Source organism: Numenius arquata, chromosome 14, assembly GCF_964106895.1.
Source record: "Numenius arquata chromosome 14, bNumArq3.hap1.1, whole genome shotgun sequence".
NCBI classification, from domain to species: Eukaryota; Metazoa; Chordata; class Aves; order Charadriiformes; family Scolopacidae; genus Numenius; species Numenius arquata.
Window position 1 is genome coordinate 7944311 of NC_133589.1, and position 19483 is coordinate 7963793.

At 46.7% G+C, this 19483-nt stretch overlaps 1 protein-coding gene across 2 annotated transcripts in view; it reads left to right on the top strand.

Annotated features, from left to right (window-relative positions):
* Window positions 1-15487, top strand: part of USP31 (ubiquitin specific peptidase 31) — a 28422-nt gene extending 12935 nt beyond the window's left edge. Inside the window, exons 2-16 of one of the 2 annotated variants that reach the window (XM_074158276.1) lie at window positions 2279-2416; window positions 2905-2993; window positions 4120-4212; window positions 5398-5533; window positions 6057-6201; window positions 6975-7158; window positions 7907-8018; window positions 8609-8703; window positions 9003-9080; window positions 9586-9715; window positions 10471-10590; window positions 10767-10992; window positions 11829-11987; window positions 12693-12845; window positions 13944-15487. In XM_074158276.1, the coding sequence (XP_074014377.1) occupies window positions 2279-2416; window positions 2905-2993; window positions 4120-4212; window positions 5398-5533; window positions 6057-6201; window positions 6975-7158; window positions 7907-8018; window positions 8609-8703; window positions 9003-9080; window positions 9586-9715; window positions 10471-10590; window positions 10767-10992; window positions 11829-11987; window positions 12693-12845; window positions 13944-15487 (3402 nt within the window). The remainder of the gene's footprint in view (window positions 1-2278; window positions 2417-2904; window positions 2994-4119; window positions 4213-5397; window positions 5534-6056; window positions 6202-6974; window positions 7159-7906; window positions 8019-8608; window positions 8704-9002; window positions 9081-9585; window positions 9716-10470; window positions 10591-10766; window positions 10993-11828; window positions 11988-12692; window positions 12846-13943) is intronic. The other variant, XM_074158277.1, reaches the window with a different exon arrangement.
* The last annotated feature ends 3996 nt before the right edge of the window (window positions 15488-19483 follow it).

The following is a 19483-nucleotide window of genomic DNA, read 5'->3' on the forward strand; positions in this document are numbered from 1 at the left end:
CGGTCTGCTGCAGCCTCCCCACAGGGTTCTCGCCCGGCAGGTACAGGCTGGTCTCTGCTGGTGCCACTGCCCCTTCTTGGGGACCCTGTTCAAACAAGTTGAGTCCTGTGTAAGCACTTTCTGTCTCTCCGCAGGACGTAGGTGCAGCGCTGCTAACATGGCACATCCCAAACAGGATTGTTTTTCCCGGTAGCTTGCGGCATGGGGAGGTTGGGGAATTGCTGTGCTCATGGCTTTGCTATGAGCCTGTTTCTTACAAAGAAAGGCCTGGTATTGACTGTGTGGTTAAAATTGGTGGAGTGGGAGCATGGGGGTGGCTGGCCCATGACCATGTGTTAGATTGAAGGTCCTGCCTGTATCTTGAGCGGCGGGAGGAGCAGGCTCACTCTCCTGGCTGCAGCCTGATGCCTCCTTGGAAAAAGACATACTGGCTTTTCTACAGCAGTGCTGGCGTCTGCTGCTCAGGAGGGAACCCTGGCTCAGCTGCTGGGGTCAGCCTACCACAGCATGTTACTCCAGAGACTCTTCCTGCTGAATGCAGATACTGCTGCCAGGTTCCTGTCCTCCAGAGCCTGTGCCATCTCTCCTGGTGCACAGTGATGAGTGTTGGCTGGCCATTCGGGTTTTATTGTGGAGGTAAAAGTGAGATCAGAGAGCTGGAGCAGAGAGTTTCCTCATGTTGGTTGTTGGTGAGAAACAACCCGTGCCATAGTAAACCCTGGTGTGCCTCGCGTTGGCTTTTCGAGGAGGAGGAGGAGATGTTGTCCTGAGGAAGGGGGGTGTGTGGCCTGGCTGAGGGGCTCAGTGCAAGCTTCAACATTATGAAAGGTGTCTGCAGAGCAAGGATAAATCTGCAAAAAGCAGATTTTGGTTGCTGGTGAGCTTCAAGTCCTTCCTGTTTGTGTCCGGAAGAAAAACAGGTTTGAGGAAATCCCTTGAGTGTTCTTATGTCCTTCTGAGACAGCTTTTCTGGAAATTCAAGAGTAGATTAGATGCATTCCCCAGGCTCTTAGCGTGTATGTAGTGCCAGTTGTGCACATCACACCTGAGTCCTGCCTTGTCTGGAGTTCAGTGGTCCAACAGCACCCATCGGGTACCGTGCTGCTCTGGTGCTGGTTGCTCTGTGACACTTCGGTTCCTTGTGCTTGCTTCAGCTGGAGGGAACGCTGCGCCCCTGGCTGGGACAGTCCTTCATAACTGTGTACGATGAGCTTTTCCTCCTGCTCAGTGGTCTGTCCTAAGCAAGTTTTCTGTTTCGGTTAGTGGCAATAGAGGATGGTACATAGGGTGACCAAATTGTGCATCGTGTGTACCTGATACCCAGTGGAGATAATTACATGGTGAATGTACTGCTTGTGTGCTAAAGAAGGTGTATGATGCAAAGTAAGTTTGCCCTTTCTGCATATTATTGGGGTGATCAGTTTGTAGAAGCATCTGCAGTTTTGATGTACTGATCTTGGCTGATTCCTGGAATTGTGTATGTATAGTAGTGCTGAGCATTCTGCATCTAGGTTTTGGGAAATCCGTTACCTCATCAAAGCAGCAATGAGCTAGAGAGCGTGAGTGGATGTTAGGAGACTTATTTTGCTTCAGTTTAAATACTTGTTTTGAAGTAATAAATAGATTTTAAATAAATAGGTTAAATAGATTTATCTTATAAGATAAATACTATTTAAATATATAAATATTTAAATTTAAATAAATAGATATTAATAGATAAGTAATAGATATTTGAAGTATCTCTCTTCAATAATAGATATCTTAGATTTGGGGAATTGAACAGTTTCAGACCCTGCGGTACATGGATAGGTGTGATTAAAAATACCCTTCTCTCTGTGTTAGCATGGGAAATGCTGCCTGTCGTCAGTGGATTGAAGTGAGCTTGCCTTGCTCTTGGCTTACGTGAAGGTATTGTAGGTTGATTGTTTCGGTGTTCATCTTATCTAATGAGTCCCAAGTTTGCTATAAACATTTCTGTTTAAATGATGATACAGTTCCTCCATAGCCACTGCTGTAATGCCTCGGGTCTGTTCTGAGAGCAGGAGGCAGTTTCTCTGCCCAGCAAGGCATCAGCTTATTCTCTAAATCAAGGTGAGTGTAGGGTCCCACATGCGACGGTACCTCCGGGCCTGTCCCTAGGTGCTATGGGAAGGCAGTGACCCCCTAGAGTTGTCGGCAGCCCCTGGTTTTGATTGTGCTGTCAACTCTGCCCGTCTCTTTGTGGGGGCTTGGTAAAGGGAAAAGCTCGATTCTGGACACCATCTCTGTCTCTCTGCAGAACATTGTGTCCAAGAATGCTATGCAGTACCGTGGGAATGCCCAGCACGATGCGCAGGAGTTCCTGCTTTGGCTTCTAGACAGAGTCCACGAAGATCTGAACAATGTGGTGAATTTCAGTGGCATGCCTCCGCTCAAGGTAAGGGATTTTGCTGGCGTGGGAGAGTAGCTGTAACTTTGCATGCAGTCTTTCTTTTTAAATTACATCTCCCTGTCGGCTTCTCAACTCTGATACTTTGTATGGAACAAGAGGGTGGGTTAAAATACTGTTTGTTTCTGGCCCTGTGAATGTAACTAGCTGTTTTGCTGGTCCCTGGCAAGTGTTCCCCAATGGAATGGTTTGTGAATGGTCACATACTGCTCTGCCAGAGCTGGAGGTGTTACAGGGGAGGGACTGCCAGGCACATCATCTGGTGGGAGATCCATGCCTTTCCTTGGACTGCCCTGGCTACTGCCTTCCTGCGTAACCACTCCTGTGAGCAGAGCACACTTGTGATTTAAAAATCTTGTGACCTTTTTCTGGTGGTTTTGGGCAAGGAGGGCACAAATTCAACTAGGAATACTGGAGCCGTCTCTGGTGCACCTCTACGCCTGGGTGTGCTTCTAGGGTTTATTCTTCTCTTTTAGCCACCGCTGGAGGATGACGTGCTGCTCGAGGGACCAGCCTTTCCAATCAGTAGTACTTTTGTGCAGGAACTCTTTCAAGCCCAGTACAGGTATATTTTGTAAATTTTGAAGCATTATTGCATGCATTGGTGACCCCAGTATAATTCTACCCTGACGCTAGCTCCCAGTACAGTTGAGACTGGTGTCTCTGTGTTAACAGCTATTTCTAAATTACTTCTGAATGAAATCTGAACTAAGATCTTGCTCCAGAGGAGAGAGACGATTTCACTACTTCAAATTTGGTAGCTTCTGTGAAAATCCACAATATGTACCACCTCTTCACCTGCCCTCGTGCATCCTGAAAGCAAGTCAGCGCTCAGTGGAGCAAAGACTCAGGACAACTCAGTGCTTTTTACCCTGGCTGTTCAGAGGCGAGAGCCTGTGGCAAGATCTGGAGGTGCCTGCAGGCTGATGGGGAGTTATGGATCCCAGGCATCTTGCAGAGTTCCTGTTATCTGGCACTTGGGAATTCCAAGCTGAATCTTTCACTGTCCCTTCAGGGCTTTCCCATGAGTTTCCCACAGTTCCTAGGAAGTGAGCTTTCTAATTTCAGAACTAATACAAGAAAACAGCCTGATTTCCAGTGTTCCTCGATAGCTTGTATCTGTGCTGCTGTAAGAATTTTAATTGCTGGGCTTTCTCCCTAGTATTTGCCAAGGAGAAACCTTAAGCCTGGTATAAACCACAAGGCCAGTGTAAGGTGCAGGTTAATTCTGAATGTGAGAGATGTGTTGTCTGGAGCTTTTGCCTTCTGAGTAAGAGAGATCCATACACCTGCAGTGCTGACTGTCTCTGTCTCTTTCCCATCACTTCCCCGCTCCTCAAAGAGAAAACCCTTTCAGCTCTTCTATGTTGGAGCTACTGTTGGTGAATTATTAATTTTGCAGTGATGTTTATTAAAAGTCAAATTCAGTGAGTGGAGTGAAGCCTTTTCCTGGCATGCCCTGTAATGAACTCTGAGACTAATTACTCTAAAAGGATCTAGAAATCAGGAGGCTATCATTTACAGCAGCTATGTCTATATAGCCTCTGTGCAGAGCCTCTCTGTACGGAGAAAAAAAGAGTAGAAAGGGGCAGCCAGGATGGTATACAAAGACTTTTATTTGTGATTTGATGATTTATCCATTCCTGATGAAATGAGGTATAACTCTGTCCTATTATTGGTATTTGTACTAGATCCTCCCTGACGTGCCCTCATTGCCAGAAGCAGAGTAACACCTTTGACCCTTTTCTCTGCATCTCTCTGCCAATTCCTTTGCCTCATACACGGTATGTAACTGTCTTGAACTTAACGTTGGCTGTTTCCCATGCATATAGTGTTGTTTAATTTGCTACAGAAGGAAGAGAGGTGTCAGCAAAATCTCTATGGTAAGTCTTTAAAAAAGATAGATAGGACCATATGGGGCTTTAATTTTTTGCTTTGCAGGTAAATTGGAAAATTGAGCCTTTTACTACTTTCAGAATGGCCTTCTGCCCCCGCTCTTATCTTCCTATAGAATTAATTTTGGGGAGAAAAAAATATCTTTGATTCAGGTAACCAAAATATTTTGCTTCTGACTTAATTTATAGCATTCTAAAATTAAAAAGGGGAAAGGATGAAACACTTTTTTTACCTTTTTTCTACTTTCTTTAGAACAGTCTCACTGATCACTCCAATTTCAAAAAGTGAAGTTAAAAGCATTTCTGCAGAATGTTTTGCTTTTTTGAAAGACAACTGTTGCCAATAAAGAAAAAAGCTCCAGGCAGAATAAGATCCAGATAAAAAGTTCAGAGCGAAGATAGAGATGCACAGCAAAACTACCCGTTGTATAAATAAGCAACTCCTTCACCCGATGTTTTGCTTGCAGAAAACTTGATATGGGTTCAAGAAGCAGTGGAACAAAGTAGTGAAAGGATGTATTAAGTATGACTGTCACATCTGGTTCACAAGTCCCTGCTCCACCACCGAGTGGAGCCTGAGCAGGCTTCCCAGGGCAGGGTCCCTGATAGACCAGCAGCCCCAGTCTTCTCTTCTCGAGGTAGTACTTGTGCCTGCTGGTGGTGGCAGGATTGAGCGTTGAGGCAACTTGGAGCAGCTGTTCTCAGCAGCAGCTCTCCAAGTGCTTTGAAATGCTGCCTCACCCTGTCCTAAGCTGCATTACAGGATCCTTGTTGGAAAATTATGATTGCCTTGTTACAGCGAGTTTTATTTTTAACATTGGGGGACTTTTTTGAAGAGACATTCTGCTTGTGGGGAGCAACTAACCCCAGTCCATGTAGTAAGAAAGGAGTCTTTGGAAATCAAACATACTGGCCTGGCTGCTCCTGAGCTAAATCTAGTGTGAGGTGGATCCGGACTGCTGGGAGGGGCCTGTAGCTTATGGGCAGGCTGGATCTGCCCGGGTTGGGCTGACTCTGCTCAAGGTAGTATCAAGAAGTGCTCAGCCCCAGCAGTGCCTCCTGTGCTCTCCGCAGGCCGCTCTATGTCACCGTGGTGTACCAGGGGAAGTGCTCGCACTGCATGCGGATTGGGGTGGCGGTGCCCATCTCTGGAACGGTGGCCAGGCTGCGGGAGGCTGTCTCATCAGAGACCAAGATACCCACGGAGCAGGTAACGGGCTGGTCTCATTACCCGCGTCCTCTGCCTTCAGCGTGTGGGAGTGTGGAGGCTTTCATCCCATATTGGATATGTAGGAATTGAAATTTGCTGCCCATGGTTGAATGGGGAAGGAGGGTAGTGATAATCTGGATCATGCTTTTCCCTGTGCATTGGCTTTTTGAAACCTAGTGATGTGGGGTAGGCATCAGTGGGGTGTGCAGACCTTCTGCCTGATCACATGGCGATTAGTGCGTGCTGGCAGTGAGGGAACTGTCGGGCACCTGTGGGGAATTCCTCTGTAGGAAAAACTTCAGGAAAGCTGTCAGATCCCACAAAAGCCTCTCCATGTGCTGCCTTTACCACAGTTTCTCTTTTATGGCAGTCCTTTTCCCCGTTTCTCGCTCCTGGCCAATGACAGGATGTTTTTGAGGAATGCCATCCTGTAGCAGGAAAATCCAAGTCAAGAGACAGGGAAGATGAGCTGGACCAGGCACAGGTGGTTTAATGGGTTCTGGTTTGCTTATGTTGACTCTAGATTGTGCTGACGGAGATGTACTACGATGGGTTTCATCGTTCCTTCTGCGATACAGATGACCTGGACACCATTCATGAAAGCGACTGTATATTTGCCTTTGAGACCCCAGAGATATTTAGGCCCGAGGGTATCCTTAGTCAGAGAGGTAAGTCGATAACTCAGCTTAATGCCCACCTCTGGTGACTAGGTGATGGAGGCTTGTTTTGGAAAAGGATATACCGGAGAATAAAAATCCCACAAGTAGTTTACGTTTTGGTGTATTGATTTCAACTCTGACTTTGTCCAGACTCATTCCAGCAGACTTAATGGTGGTGTCAGCCGGGAGGTTATCAAGAAGCAATGTATGCTCCTTTCTTCCTCTTCCCGAGGCTGATTCTGCAGGCCAGGCTGGCTTAATGTGAAATCTGTTGTCAGGCTTAATTTAAAGACCTGCTAGGGACCAGATGAAGCCACTGAAATTGTGTTATTTAAAATCAGATTGCCCGTGATGAATAAACAGTCTCAGGAATGAACAAATGCTTTCTCTTTCAAAGCTCAAAACCCTCAGCTTCTCTGCATCTCCCTCTCAGTGAAAGGGAATAATTGCATCCTGGGTAGACAGCATAATCAAAGGCAAATTTTATTATTGGAAGTAACAAGTAGGGTTTCTGTCACTTTAGCTTTTCTTGCGGGCAGACAAAGCTATGAGTGCTTGTACAAATTACTGTGAAAAATCAGTTAGATGAGTGCTTGCGTATAATTTCTTTTTGTAAGGAAATAGTCACTATGAAAAGTAATTGCTCTTTGAAGCCTTCATGCAAGTAATAAAAATGGTCTTGATTCTGTATTGACCTGCTCCTCTGCAGCTGAAGGGGGGTTTCTTCAAGGCACTAAAGGCAAATGATGTAACAAAATGTTTCCTTTCTCCTAATTTTTCAGGAATACATGTGAACAATAACCTGAATAACTTGAAATGTGGCACTGAGCACTCCCGAACAATATCTTACTCTCAAGGAACAGTGAAATCTGGAAAACTGGAACAGTCCTCTACTAAACCAGCAGCAAACGACAAGATTGTATTGCTGGTGTGTAACAGGGCGTGCACTGGACAGCAGAGCAGAAGGTGACTGGCAGCTTCACAATTAGTTACTCTTCTGGCTGCTTCCTTAATTGACCTTGGTTTTACTCGCTGTGTAGTGAAAGCACAAGGTGAAGGAGCGACAGCTTGCATTAAGTGCTAAAGAGCATGTTGATCAAAAAACGTTAATGAATGCAGCAAAATATTCCTAAATTGGGTGAATTCCAAATAGTCCAGTGTTACTGGAAAGCGGTGGATGCAGACCAGTTGGAAGGACATACCACCTCTCTATAGAGCTACCTGGTTTCAGAGAGCAGCAAGCACATCTGACCAGATCCTGTCATGCATGGGAATTTTTAATTGCAGCGCAAACAGAGGGTGGAGGGAAGTGAGAAACGACCATGACAAAGGCATTTGTACCAACCACATGCTCTGAGAACTCTCTCAGCCGCTTTGTTTCACAAAAGTTGTCCCAGCCAGGTGACAGTTGCAAAGCTCTGCAGCTTGAAGCAAGTGGCTTGAGCTCAGAGGAGGGCTGCAGCCCATTAAGAAGGGCTCTCTGGATGGGCAGCCATTACTTTGAGTGCATCCTTTGAGAGATTCCTCAAAGCTAAGCACCTCTCCTCTGAAGACAAGTTTTTAAATGCCTTGTTTCTGGGGAGTTTCACCCAAAGCGTTCCGAGCTCTGCAGGTGCCGAGTGAGGAGAAGAGTGGCACTGTCAGAGTTTGGAAATCTGGTTGCTGAACAGAATAATCTTTTAATTGCTCCCTCAAATGCTACTTCTTCCTGTAGGTTTGGTTTGCCCTTTGTGTTACATTTGGAAAAAACAATTGCTTGGGATATTCTGCAGAAGGAAATTTTGGAGAAGATGCAGTATTTCCTGCGGCCTGCAGCCTGCATGCAGGTGAGGCAAATGGCTCATCTGTTGTGAGACTTCCAGATCCGTGTGATGGGAACTAAAAGGGAAGCCAGTTACTTGTAGTGATAAACGTGCTGCATGTGCTGAACTCATGGTTTCCCAATATTTCTTTGTGTGATAATGTCCGAGCCTGGTATTCCACTTCTTTTGTCTATTTGCTGAAAGGTACAGGTAAGGTTAGACTAATCAGTTGAAGAAATTGCATGCTTTACTTCCTTCCTTATGCCCAAGATGTACTTGACAGGTTAGTGCTGCTGTCTGCACTGGAAATCCACTGGTTGGTGGTGTTGGCCTAAAAGAAAGGCTGAAACCTTTGCTTAGCAACTGCGTATTTCTGATGAGCCCAGCGGTGTTTTCCCTGGTCACTGTAGAAGAGTTGTTGGGTACAAAGCCTCAGCTGCTGTACCTCACCCCTCTGTTAGCTGCTTGGTGTAGGCTTATTTGAGACCTTGAGCTTTCTCATGTAAAACACACATTCTAGGATAAAGTACGTGTCAGCCAGTGCTGAGATCAGGTTTGCACGTAGGTAAGTGTGGTTTGAGCTATTGAGATGCCTCCTGCTCTCTTTGTTGTAGGTTTGCCCGTTCAGCTTGCGAGTGGTCAGTGTTGTGGGCATAACGTACTTGCTACCTCAGGAGGAGCGACCCCTCTGCCATCCAACAGTGGAAAGGTGAGTCGGTCCTCGTTCCCAGGAGTGGTGAGAGGTTTCTCAGCTGGGAACTCAGTGTGTAGCTGTGCAGAAAGGGACGGTCTTGGTGTCTAAAGGGAATCAATGTACTTAAGTAAATGCAGTTTGCCAGCTTTGCCATGTTCTCTGCTGTATGGATTCCTTTTACTCCTTTGCAAACTTGAGCTGTGTGGGAGTAGAGGAAGGACGAAGCGCTAGTGGAAAGAAGTTAAATGCATGTAAAAGATAATGTAGGCTTCAGATTGAAAGGTGGTCTAACTTTTGTCTACTTCTCTCTCCAGGGCATTGAAGTCATGTGGACAGGGGGGAACTGCTCATGTGAAATTAGTGGTAGAATGGGACAAAGAAACTAAAGATTAGTAAGTATGGGGCAGAAAGCCTTGAAGTGTATTCACCTCGAGAGAGATGCTTGTGACTTGCTTGTGGGAATTGTGCACCCTTCAGCAAACGTGAGACCCCTCAAAATCTCCATCCCGTGCCCATGCCCTGGCCCTTGTTGGCAGGGACAGACTGGGGCTGGGTGCCCTGGACTTGCTCTGAGTTGGAGTCCTTTTCTCTGTAGCTGGGATTTTGCATTATGGAGTAAGCATATCCCCTGTGGCTCCTTCCCCCGCAAATCATATTTGTGTGAGAAAGTTTGTGGGCAGTGGGTAGCTTTTTCTCTCTTGAGATAAACTGGAATGGGTGCCCACTGAAGCTGTTTACCCCTGTGTTGCCCTGGCGGGATCTCTTGCCAGACAGCTGTCACTCACCTGTAATGGGATAAATCCAGGAAAGAGCCACTGATTGTACCTTCAGAGCAGCTCCTCGGCAGCGTGGGGAGTGGGTGGATGTGCTGGTAAATGTGTTGTCTCCCTGATGCAGCTTGTTTGTGAATACAGAAGAGGAGTATATTCCAGACTCTGAAAGCGTCCGCCAGCAGAGAGAGCTTCATCATCAACCTCAGACCTGCACTTTATCTCAGTGTTTCCAACTGTACACCAAAGAGGAACAGGTAGGGACAAGACTGTACAGCAGCCAGGACTTGGAAGATCTGGCTGCTCCATGTGCTGCCTGAACTCCCATACTCAGCAGAGTAGCTGTTTTCTGCAAACACTGATTTGTTGAGACAGGAGAATAAATTTGTAACACAACACTAGTTCCCAGTCCTGCTAGGAGAGTTTCTCTGCAGTGAGGAGAGGGCTGTGGGAGGTACTGCTTTTGGATTTTTTGCCCGCAAAATGTTGATACGAGATCTTACTCCTCTGTTCTGCAGTTTTCTTCCTGTGAAATAGCAATGTCTTTTTCTGTCGTGCATTATAAAGTGTTAGAACAACCTGGATTCTTCATGGGAATTTACTGCTCTGTCTTGGAGCAGTTGTGTGTTTCCAAGCCTGACTAGGGCTGGTGTGGGCTCAAGGCAGCCCTCACTGAGTGGGAACCCTAAACGGCAGCACAGTGACTGCCGAGCGAGTTCTCCAGAGCCATGGCAGCTCTCCTCCTCTAGCTCAGCTCGTGGTGCGAGGAGGTTGAAGTAGCAGGCGAGACGGTGTGTCACAGGGCAGGCTGGAGATGGGTCTGATTTGGCCCCTGCCTGGAACATGTGAGCAATCTGCATTTCTTTGCCAGAGGTCTCTAATCTGCTGTAAATGCTGGAGGTAGATGGGGTGCAGGGGTCAGTGTCTGCCCTAGAGGTGGGGCAGCAGAGGAACAGTGGTGTAATGTCTTGGAATTTGGAAACTAATACCCACTCATGACTCTTTCTTGTAGCTTGCCCCAGACGATGCGTGGCGATGCCCACACTGCAAGCAGCTGCAGCAGGGTAGCATCACACTGAGCCTCTGGACCTTACCTGATGTTCTCATTATACATCTCAAAAGGTTTAGACAGGTAAGGATGTCTGCAGTGATGCTGGAGGACTCCTCCTCAGCCAGGGAGTGACCTAACTAGACCACCTCTTCAGAAGCTGCTGTTCTGCCATATGCATTCCTCTCCTGGGTTTTTGTTTTCCCCAAGCACAGTGACCTCACTGCCACTGCAGTTCATACTGTTCTCTGTATATGCAGGAAGGAGACCGAAGGATGAAACTTCAAAACATGGTTAAATTCCCCCTGAGTGGCTTGGACATGACTCCTCATGTAGTTAAACGCAGTCAGAGCAGCTGGAGTCTGCCATCTCACTGGTCACCCTGGAGGAGACCTTACGGTCTCGGAAGGGATCCTGAGGACTATATCTATGACCTGTATGCTGTCTGCAATCATCATGGCACCATGCAAGGGGGACACTATACAGGCAAGTATCCTGCAATGTTATGCATATATGTTGGACCCTTTCAGAAATAAAACACCCAGTTGTATTTTTCTATCAAGTGTCCATAAATTCCTCATCTTTCTTGACAAAAGGACCTAACCCAACTAATAGGGTCCGGCTATGTAATACCAGAGGGGTAATTTTTATGATTTTGAGGAATGCAGCAATGCCTGTTGACACCAAATGTCTTACTGTGCATTTCTTTCTCTGTTTGTTTTTTTTTTTTCATTATTCTACAGAGTAATGTAACTGGCCTTTCATGTTTCAGAAATGCTTCTGGCCACTCAACACGGAACTTTTGTAGTTGCAAGAGGCTGTTGTACATATGAAGTATTTGCACGTTGCCTATGTGCACAGCCAGTTTATGAACTCCTCTTTGCTTGTTCCAGAGCAGCCAGGGGTAGACAAAGTTGCTCAATGGTTCTTAGGATCTGTATGACTTCATATGTCCAGTTTTTCCCTCTGATCTATGTCTCTTTGTTGTCCTGGGTGGGCTCAGTCAGAAGGAGATTCGCTGATGGAGGCAGACCGCCAAAAGTAACAGAACGTGAGGTGAATGGAGCCACCTCGAATGATGCTCTGTTCTGAGCAGTAATGTTGGACAAATAGCTCACATTCCAAGATTTTCTTTATTGTATTCTGGTGGCCTCAGGCCCCCATCTTGCCAGTCAGACTGGATGAGGATGTGTTGCATGAATAAATCTGTTCCTTTCATTCTCCTCTGAATCTATCATAGCACATAAGTTTAAGTTATCATACAGCAAACCTTGAGAGTAGTAGGAGTGAGGAAAGTCTAATAGTAATGTATTTTCTCTCAGCATATTGCAAAAACTCGGTTGATGGCCAGTGGTACTGCTTTGATGACAGTGATGTTCAGCAACTTTCTGAAACCGAAGTCTGCAAGCAGACAGCTTATATTCTTTTCTATCAGAGACGCACAGCAATCCCATCATGGTCTGCTAACAGCTCCGTGGCAGGTGAGCCCCGCTGGCATTGTCAAGGAGTGATTGTAGTTTGTCTTTCATGGGTAGTTTGTCCTTCTGAAGAATTTTCTGTCCAGCTCTGCTTAAGCCCCTACTTTCTGTCCCAGAACTCGGCAAGGCTTGTCTCAGTCTGCTGCTCTGTATCGGAGGCTGTGGGAAACTCCCACCTCTTCTGGTAAGGTTAGTTGTGGCAAAGAGGCTGTGGAGATGGGGGAACCCCCTTCCATCTCCTTAGGTAATTGTGCTCAGAGCTGCCCTTGTCAAAACCATGGCATAAAAATGTGACTAGCTCGTTCCCTGCGGCAGAGCCGTTGGTCTCGGGTAGGCAGCCAGCAGCTGAGTGTGTTGATTGAATCTGGGGTGAGCTGGGAGCAGATGCAGGCTTGGTAACTTGCCTTTGGAAAGGAAAGGATTTGCGCTTGGCAGGTCAAGGACTGCCCTCTGCCTGTGTGCTGTGCTGATTCTTTTGATTCACAGCATACTGGGACAAGTGCAATTCTGTCTTTCACTTATAACTATTTCGTTAAGAGTAACAACTTACTATCCCAGCAGTATCTGGATGCTGTGGCTGTGTGTGGCAGCTCCAGGTGTCTGTCAAAGCCAGTGCAGTTTGTATCTGACTCTCAGTGGCCTTCCAAGGTTTCCTATGTTCTGCATCTATGTGTTACTGGCCTGATATTTGTGCCTGATTCCTTGCAGGCTCCACAAGCTCCTCTCTCTGTGAGCACTGGGTCAGCCGTCTTCCTGGTAGCAAGCAGCCCAGCATTGCTTCAGCAGCGTCATCGCGGCGCACGTCTCTGGCTTCGCTCTCAGAATCGGTAGAGCTGACTGGGGAAAGGAGTGAAGATGATGGTGTGTATCAACACTGCTGTGGAGGGGGGACACTGGGCCACTAGCCTTTCTGTTACAAGATCCCTGCTAAAATAGCTGCAAAATATGTAGTTACGTATTTTACATGTCCATACGTAAGGGACAGTTAACTCTAGCAGCTGGGGGAGACAGACACTGTGTCAGTAGGAGCAGATGTTTTTTGGCACAAGTGAGCTTTTCTCTGATGTGAAAGGATGGAGAAGAGCAGGGCAGGAACCTTAAGGAGCCTTTTGAAGAAAGGAAATGGCATCAATGAAACCTTTCAATCAAGAACTTTTTGTGCTTGTCTTTTTTTTTCTGGGTTTCACTACAGCACATTTGCAGGGAGGCTGACATATTGCTAGAGCTTAGCGTAGGTACCACTTGTCTGCTGCCATGCTGTAGACTGCTCCCAGGGAGGTGTGAAGATATACAAATTCACTTCTGTATGCAAATAACAGTTCAGTTCCTGTCTTTGCCTGGGTCCTCCACCTAATACCTTACAACTTTTGAAAATATGGAGCTTCAGGGGTCAGTCTGGGCATTTTGAAGTGGGTAGAGTAATGTCCCTGCAGCAGTCTTGTGATATCTGTCAGATTTAGCCATGGCATTCACGTTTCTAAAATGCTTATTGTTGTAGTTTGTGTTTGTAAATACAAATACACTGCTTGATCTAAAGAGGTAGGAATCCTACTTTGCCTTTTACAGGACGGTATGGGAAAATATTCTTTGATACAGGAAAAGGTATTTCTGGGAGCATAGGTGCAGTTAGTGAACTCGTTGCTAGTTTCAAAGACTTCCAAGGTGCAAAAAGCTGTGTTTGGTCTCTGCTGCTCAGGGATGAGAGGAAAACCTGGATTTTCCAGTTTTAAGCTTCAGAGAGTTACTTCTGGGTGACCACTAGCAACTAACGGTTGTTGAATTCCTTATTCAGCTTTTATGCAAGAAGCTGTGCCTGCAGCAGGCATGGAGAGATGGGTGTACAATGTGGTGTAGGTGGGCTGTCTAACTCTCTTAGGGAAATAGCATCTCTGGATGGGTGGGATAAACTGATTGCAGGCTTGGCTTTCATACTGAGGATGTTGCTTGCTTTCTCTGCAGGAGGATTTTCAACTCGACCCTTTGTAAGGAGTGTCCAGCGTCAGAGCTTGTCATCTAGATCTTCTGTCACCAGCCCACTGGCAGTGAGTGAAAATGGTGTCAGGCCCTCGTGGTCACTCTCTGCAAAACTGCAGTTGCGCTCCAACTCTCCATCCCGCTTCTCTGGAGATTCCCCTGTACATACCTCTGCTTCCACCCTGGAGAAGATTGGGGAGGCTGCTGATGACAAAGTCTCCACCTCTTGCTTCGGCAGCCTGAGGAATCTCTCTAGCAGCTACTTGGAGCCCTGCGATGGCAGTCGGCGAGAGCACAGGACAGCTCGCAGAGCCCCTTTGGCTGTCATGGAAGGGGCATTCAGGGAAGAGTCTGTTGTAAGGACATCTAGCTCAGATCTTTCAGATGGGTATGGTAAAAGCTCTGTGCAGCCAGACAGGAATCACCCTGCTTTGGACCCTTTTGATAACAACAATCAGATCGCCTTTGTTGATCAGAGTGATTCTGTGGATAGCTCTCCAGTCAAGGAGGTGAAAGCCCCCAGTGGGACAGGGCTGGCTGCAGAGAAGGCAGATGGCACCCCTAAGAAGGTTCACAGTTCCAAGGGGGTTTCTGAGCCAGACAAAAGTTTGAGGAAGGGAAGGACAGTCTTATCTAACCAAGAGACCAAGGTCTCTCGCTCTTCTCCTCCTCCACTAAGGAGTTCCCAGAAAGTTTCCCGGTCTAGAAGTAAGACGGACTCCTCTAGGGCCAGTGGGCGACATGGGTCTCCTGCTCCCACTCAGGCTAGGAAGGACCATAGCACGAAGCCCCTCGAGGTGGCTGTCCCATCGGCTCAACAGAAGCAAAAGTCAGGTTCTTCTCCATCCTCCACAGCTGCCAAGAAAACCCCATCAGGCTCATTGACTAAGGGCTCTTCTGCTGGGAAGAGCCGGACTTCAGACCGAAGCCTAAGCAGAGAGGGCTCTAAGATAAGTCTGGGGTCAGATAAAACAAGTGTTACCAGCAGTTCAAGAACGAGCTCCCCGCGGATAAGCCACTCTAGGAGTGACAGCAGGGCAGTAGACAGCAAACATGTGCGGAGCTCCTCTATGGCCAACCTGCGGTCTCCAAATGTTAGTGTGCGTTCTGGTTTGAAGAGGGACAGCAAGTCAGAAGAGAAAGGATTGTCCTTCTTTAAATCGGCCTTAAGGCAGAAGGAGACCCGGAGGTCAGCAGACCTGGGAAAGACAACGATGCTCTCCAAAAAGACAGGGAGTGGCAGTTCCAAGTCAGGCAGTAAAAATGTGCTGGAAGACAAATCGGAGAAAGGTGTTGTCCCACCAGCCTCTCAAACCAATGCCAATGTTACTGCAAAAGAAAAACTTGTCCCAAAAGATGCCACACCCAACAAACATTCTCTGCTATCCAGTCGCAAGTCCAAGTCTTCCCAGCTAGATCCCGGAGTCCAGTCTCCTCCTTCCAGTGGCAAGCAGTCTGCTGACAAGCCGCTGAAAAAATTACCTTCCAGCATGCAGGTGTCTGTACGGCCTTCTCTGGAACCTCAGTGAAATGCTGCAATCCAGGTGTCTTTTCTTCTGCTGAGAAGCTAATTTATTCTGAGCTCTTGTTTTTTTGTTCATGTGCCTAATGTATGTTTTGAGGAGAAGTTAACTGCAAGTTGTTAAAGCGCCTTTTTGATTCTGCCATCAAACCAAATAGCCACAGGCAGCCAGCACTGATGCAAGTAGTCTAGCTGGAGTCGTTGTTGAACGTGAATGCAGCTGTCCCATAGCACTTGTACAGGAGTCTTTATAGAAAATGCAACAAGTTTCTTCAGATTCAAAGTGTGAAATCTGAAACTCAGTTGTACTGACACTAGTGTGCTTTGTAGAGCTGTGAACTGATATTCCTTTGGTCTTGTTCTGAGCAGGCTGTGTCCATGTTGGTGTATGGCCTTGTTCTGAGCTGTGGAGGGTGTGAAAGAAACTGGAGAGACTGCCGCTTCTTTATGCTCTCTCTTAACCCTCTCTCCCTGCTCCCCTCCATTTTTCAAGCTTTCTAAAGGGCAATATTTCAACACTAATGTTGTTTCTCAGGTATATACTCAGCCAGTATAGGAGGGACTAGCATTAGTGGATGGACAGAAAGGTACCTGTGTGTCCATGCGTGTGTGTGTCTGTGTAATAGATTTCATTTTTGCATTCCGTCAGCAGAAAGATGGTTTGGTTTTTTTTTCATGAAATGTAGCCTGCATTTTTTTTTTTTTGTTGCTGTATCTATGAAAGAGTTTTACTCTGTCCATACCTAAGGTGACCTCTACCCTGTCCTCTTTAATTGCTTTCTCTCTTCTGAAACACTATACTAAGCAACAGAAGAAATCACTAAGCAGCAGCCGCTTGCCAGCTCGTACCTGTGGAAGTGCTGGGCGGGAGATGGTCGCAGTGCCGTAGGAGAGCTGTCTTCATGCACCTGAATGGCAGTGATGCTGTTAGGACCCCTGTTCAAACTCTTGAGAAGAAGTGTTTCCTAATGTGCTCAGATGCTTAATTGTAGTGGTGTGAATATAGCATCCGTTATTTATAGGAGTAATGTTTAGATAAGCCAAGTGTCGTCTTGTCTTCTCTGCCTTCTCTGAGCATGCTTTGAACAAGCCTCTTCGTGTGGGTTGGAGGGGCTGTACCAAAATACTGTGGAGCAGTTTTCACATTCTCCAGAGTGCTGCTACGTTCCTCCCTTGGGCATGCCATGCTTCTCACCGTCCCGGCGGGTCTGGCTACCACATGCCTCTTAGCGAAATGCTCCCTATTCTTGTTTGGATGACGGTCTCTATCAGGGTTAAAACACTACGTCTAGTGATGTCTTTGTTTACATGCCTTTCTTACAGGGGAGATTGCTCAAGTTCTTTAAGATTCCTCTTAAAACTCTTCAAGGTGGATTCCTCAAGTCCTTTTATATATGTGTGGTGTAATCTTTTTTTTTTTTTAAATTTCATGAGTTTTTATTAATGTGCTGCATATCCTTTATGTACAGCAGCAGTCTGTCGTGTAGGTCACGACACGCAGCAGCTGGGCAGTGTGCTGGGCACGCTTGTCTTCTGAATGAGGTCCTTGCCTGTCATACAGTCGTGGGTGGTAAAGCTTCTTCTCTAGGCTTAGCTTGTGGACAGACATATCTGCACATCTTTTTTGTCACCGTAACAAATAGCCCTTAATTAAGTAGTGACTGTGAGCTGGTCTGTTCCACCCCCTCTCCTGAGCTGATGTGCTGATGACCCTGCAAGAAGCCTTTCCCCCAGGTCTACAGGGCATGTTGCTGCTCCGTGATCGCTTTTTCTACTCAGCTCACCACGCATCTGCAGTGAGCTTTGGGGAGAAGTATTTTGGGGGTAACTGACACCTTGGAGAAAAGCCAACACGTGTGTGGAGCCGAGCTGGGGGTGCCACAGGGCTCTGGTCAGTGTGTGATGGTGAACCCACCTGCAGTACAACCCTTGCTGTGTCCCAGTGACGTTCTGCAGTCAGATACCTTCATGCAACCCAGAAGCAATGCCAGTAGCCTGTGTGTTTTAACAATATGCTGGACTCTGTGCCCTGAAATATGTTTTTAAACCTGAACATAACCATCTTTTTGATGCATTTCTTCTCCTGGGTATTGTTCAGTCTCATTTATTGCAGCAACAAGAAGCAAAGATTGCATTACTTTCTTCTTAAATGTATGACTTGGATTATTCTTGGATTATTTTTTTGTTACATCCAGCAGAGCAGATAAGATTTGCTTCACATTGTAGTACTTAAATTACTCCTCGAAATGTTGATGTTGAAGTATTTGTTTAAGGTTTTATCTGTATTAAGGTCTTGCACTGTGGTGGCTCTTCTCTTGTAACAGCTCTTCTAGCAAGAATGTAATTCTGGGAGCTAGTGCTAACTTGCCTTGGTATCTTTTAATAGACAGAACCTAGTTTTCTCTGCGTTTTACCATGGGACATTTGTAAAAGATTATTTTTATCAAATGACATTTTCTTTTCATGCCATTGTTCACTGAATAAGTTTAAACTGGAAGCCAGTGTGTAGTTTCTGAGGTGGTTTTGCTCCTGTATTGCATGCCTGAGCTGAAGGAAATTTTGAAGCCATGTCCAAATTGGCATTTTAGCTGAACACCAGTTCAATGTGTTTGTATTTGGGGCATGAGAATGGTCATTAGAGTTCCCAGTTGGACAAAATGGGAATGGGAGGTCCTGGTGCCAAGTGTTCCGGTATCTGATGTTAAAAGCAGTCAAACCTCTGCCATCCCATGATACGCAATCTAGCTCTTTTTCTGTGTATTCCCCATAATTCCTGATGGAAATTGCTGCCTGCTCTGGCACTGTCTACTCTGCATATGCTCCCAAACTGGATTTTCTACCTGTCCCTCTGAAAACAGCAGCTCTGGTGCAGGCTCCTCGCTTGCAAATGGGCACAGAGTGGGCAGATGAGACCGCACTGATAGTGTCCTCATCTGAGAGCAGATGAGATGCTGCTCCTCTCTGGTGGGCTGCCAGCATGCGACGTGTTTTCTGGTTCAGGAGGGCTGTACTTAGGGTGTTCTCAAGCAAAACGTTTTGACTTATGAGGTTGCGCTGTAGTTCTTCTTGAATGCAAAGCAGACACCGGGCAAAATGTGCAAAGCATGCCCCGTGCAGGACCCGGAAGGTGCAGTCCGTGTTCTTGTCGCTGTGTCAATTTTGTAGCAAAGCAGTTTGGAAAGCAGTTGTTTGCTGCCGCTCTGCATCTCTGCTTTTTGGTATTGCAGATTTCCAGTAGTATATGAACTTCCTTGCACGGGAGAGAGTTGAAGAGTATGGGTCCAGGAAACAATGATGTTTGTTATAGGTGTAAAACTAAGTGTGATTGCTGTTAAAGTCATCAGTGATGTAGAATAAATCTTTCTGAAACTGAGTGTAGGCTATTGCAGGCCCTACTTAAAGTTATTTGGGGAAAAAGCAACATCAGTCTTCTCTCCTTGCTTTAAAGCAGGCTTGTTTCTTAACGCTTTCAAGCATAGGAATTCCCGTCCATGTGTATCATGTTGTCCAGATGTAGGGATGTGGCACAGTACTACGGAACACTGCAGAGAGGGATCTTCCAAGTCCTAGATGCCAACACCACCTTGGCTTTGTGTATTGATCCTTCAAGCAGTGGAGGCGTGAGGCTGTTCTGAAGCAGCCTTTTGTACATGGTCAGCTCTTTTCTTAAAATTCAGGTTTGGCTTCAGAAGCATCTGTGCCTATGGAGAATGTGGGTTCTGCCATCTCTGAAGGTCATCGCTGGCCAGGGACCTCCACCTGCCCCTGGGTAGTGGTACATAAGGCCTGGAGTGGGACAAGAAAGGCTGCTGTCTGGGTCCGCTCTGCCAGTCACGCAGAACCATGGCGCCTGTGGAACGGCCCGTGGTGTGGCTGCCTACGGGGTGAGCTGTCCTGGCTTCAGGGTGGTGGAGTTTGGGACATCAGGGCTGATGATTTGGAAGCAAAGGTTTACAGGGCAGCCTCACACTGGTGAGAAATGCGGTGAAGAGTCAAGGTCCAG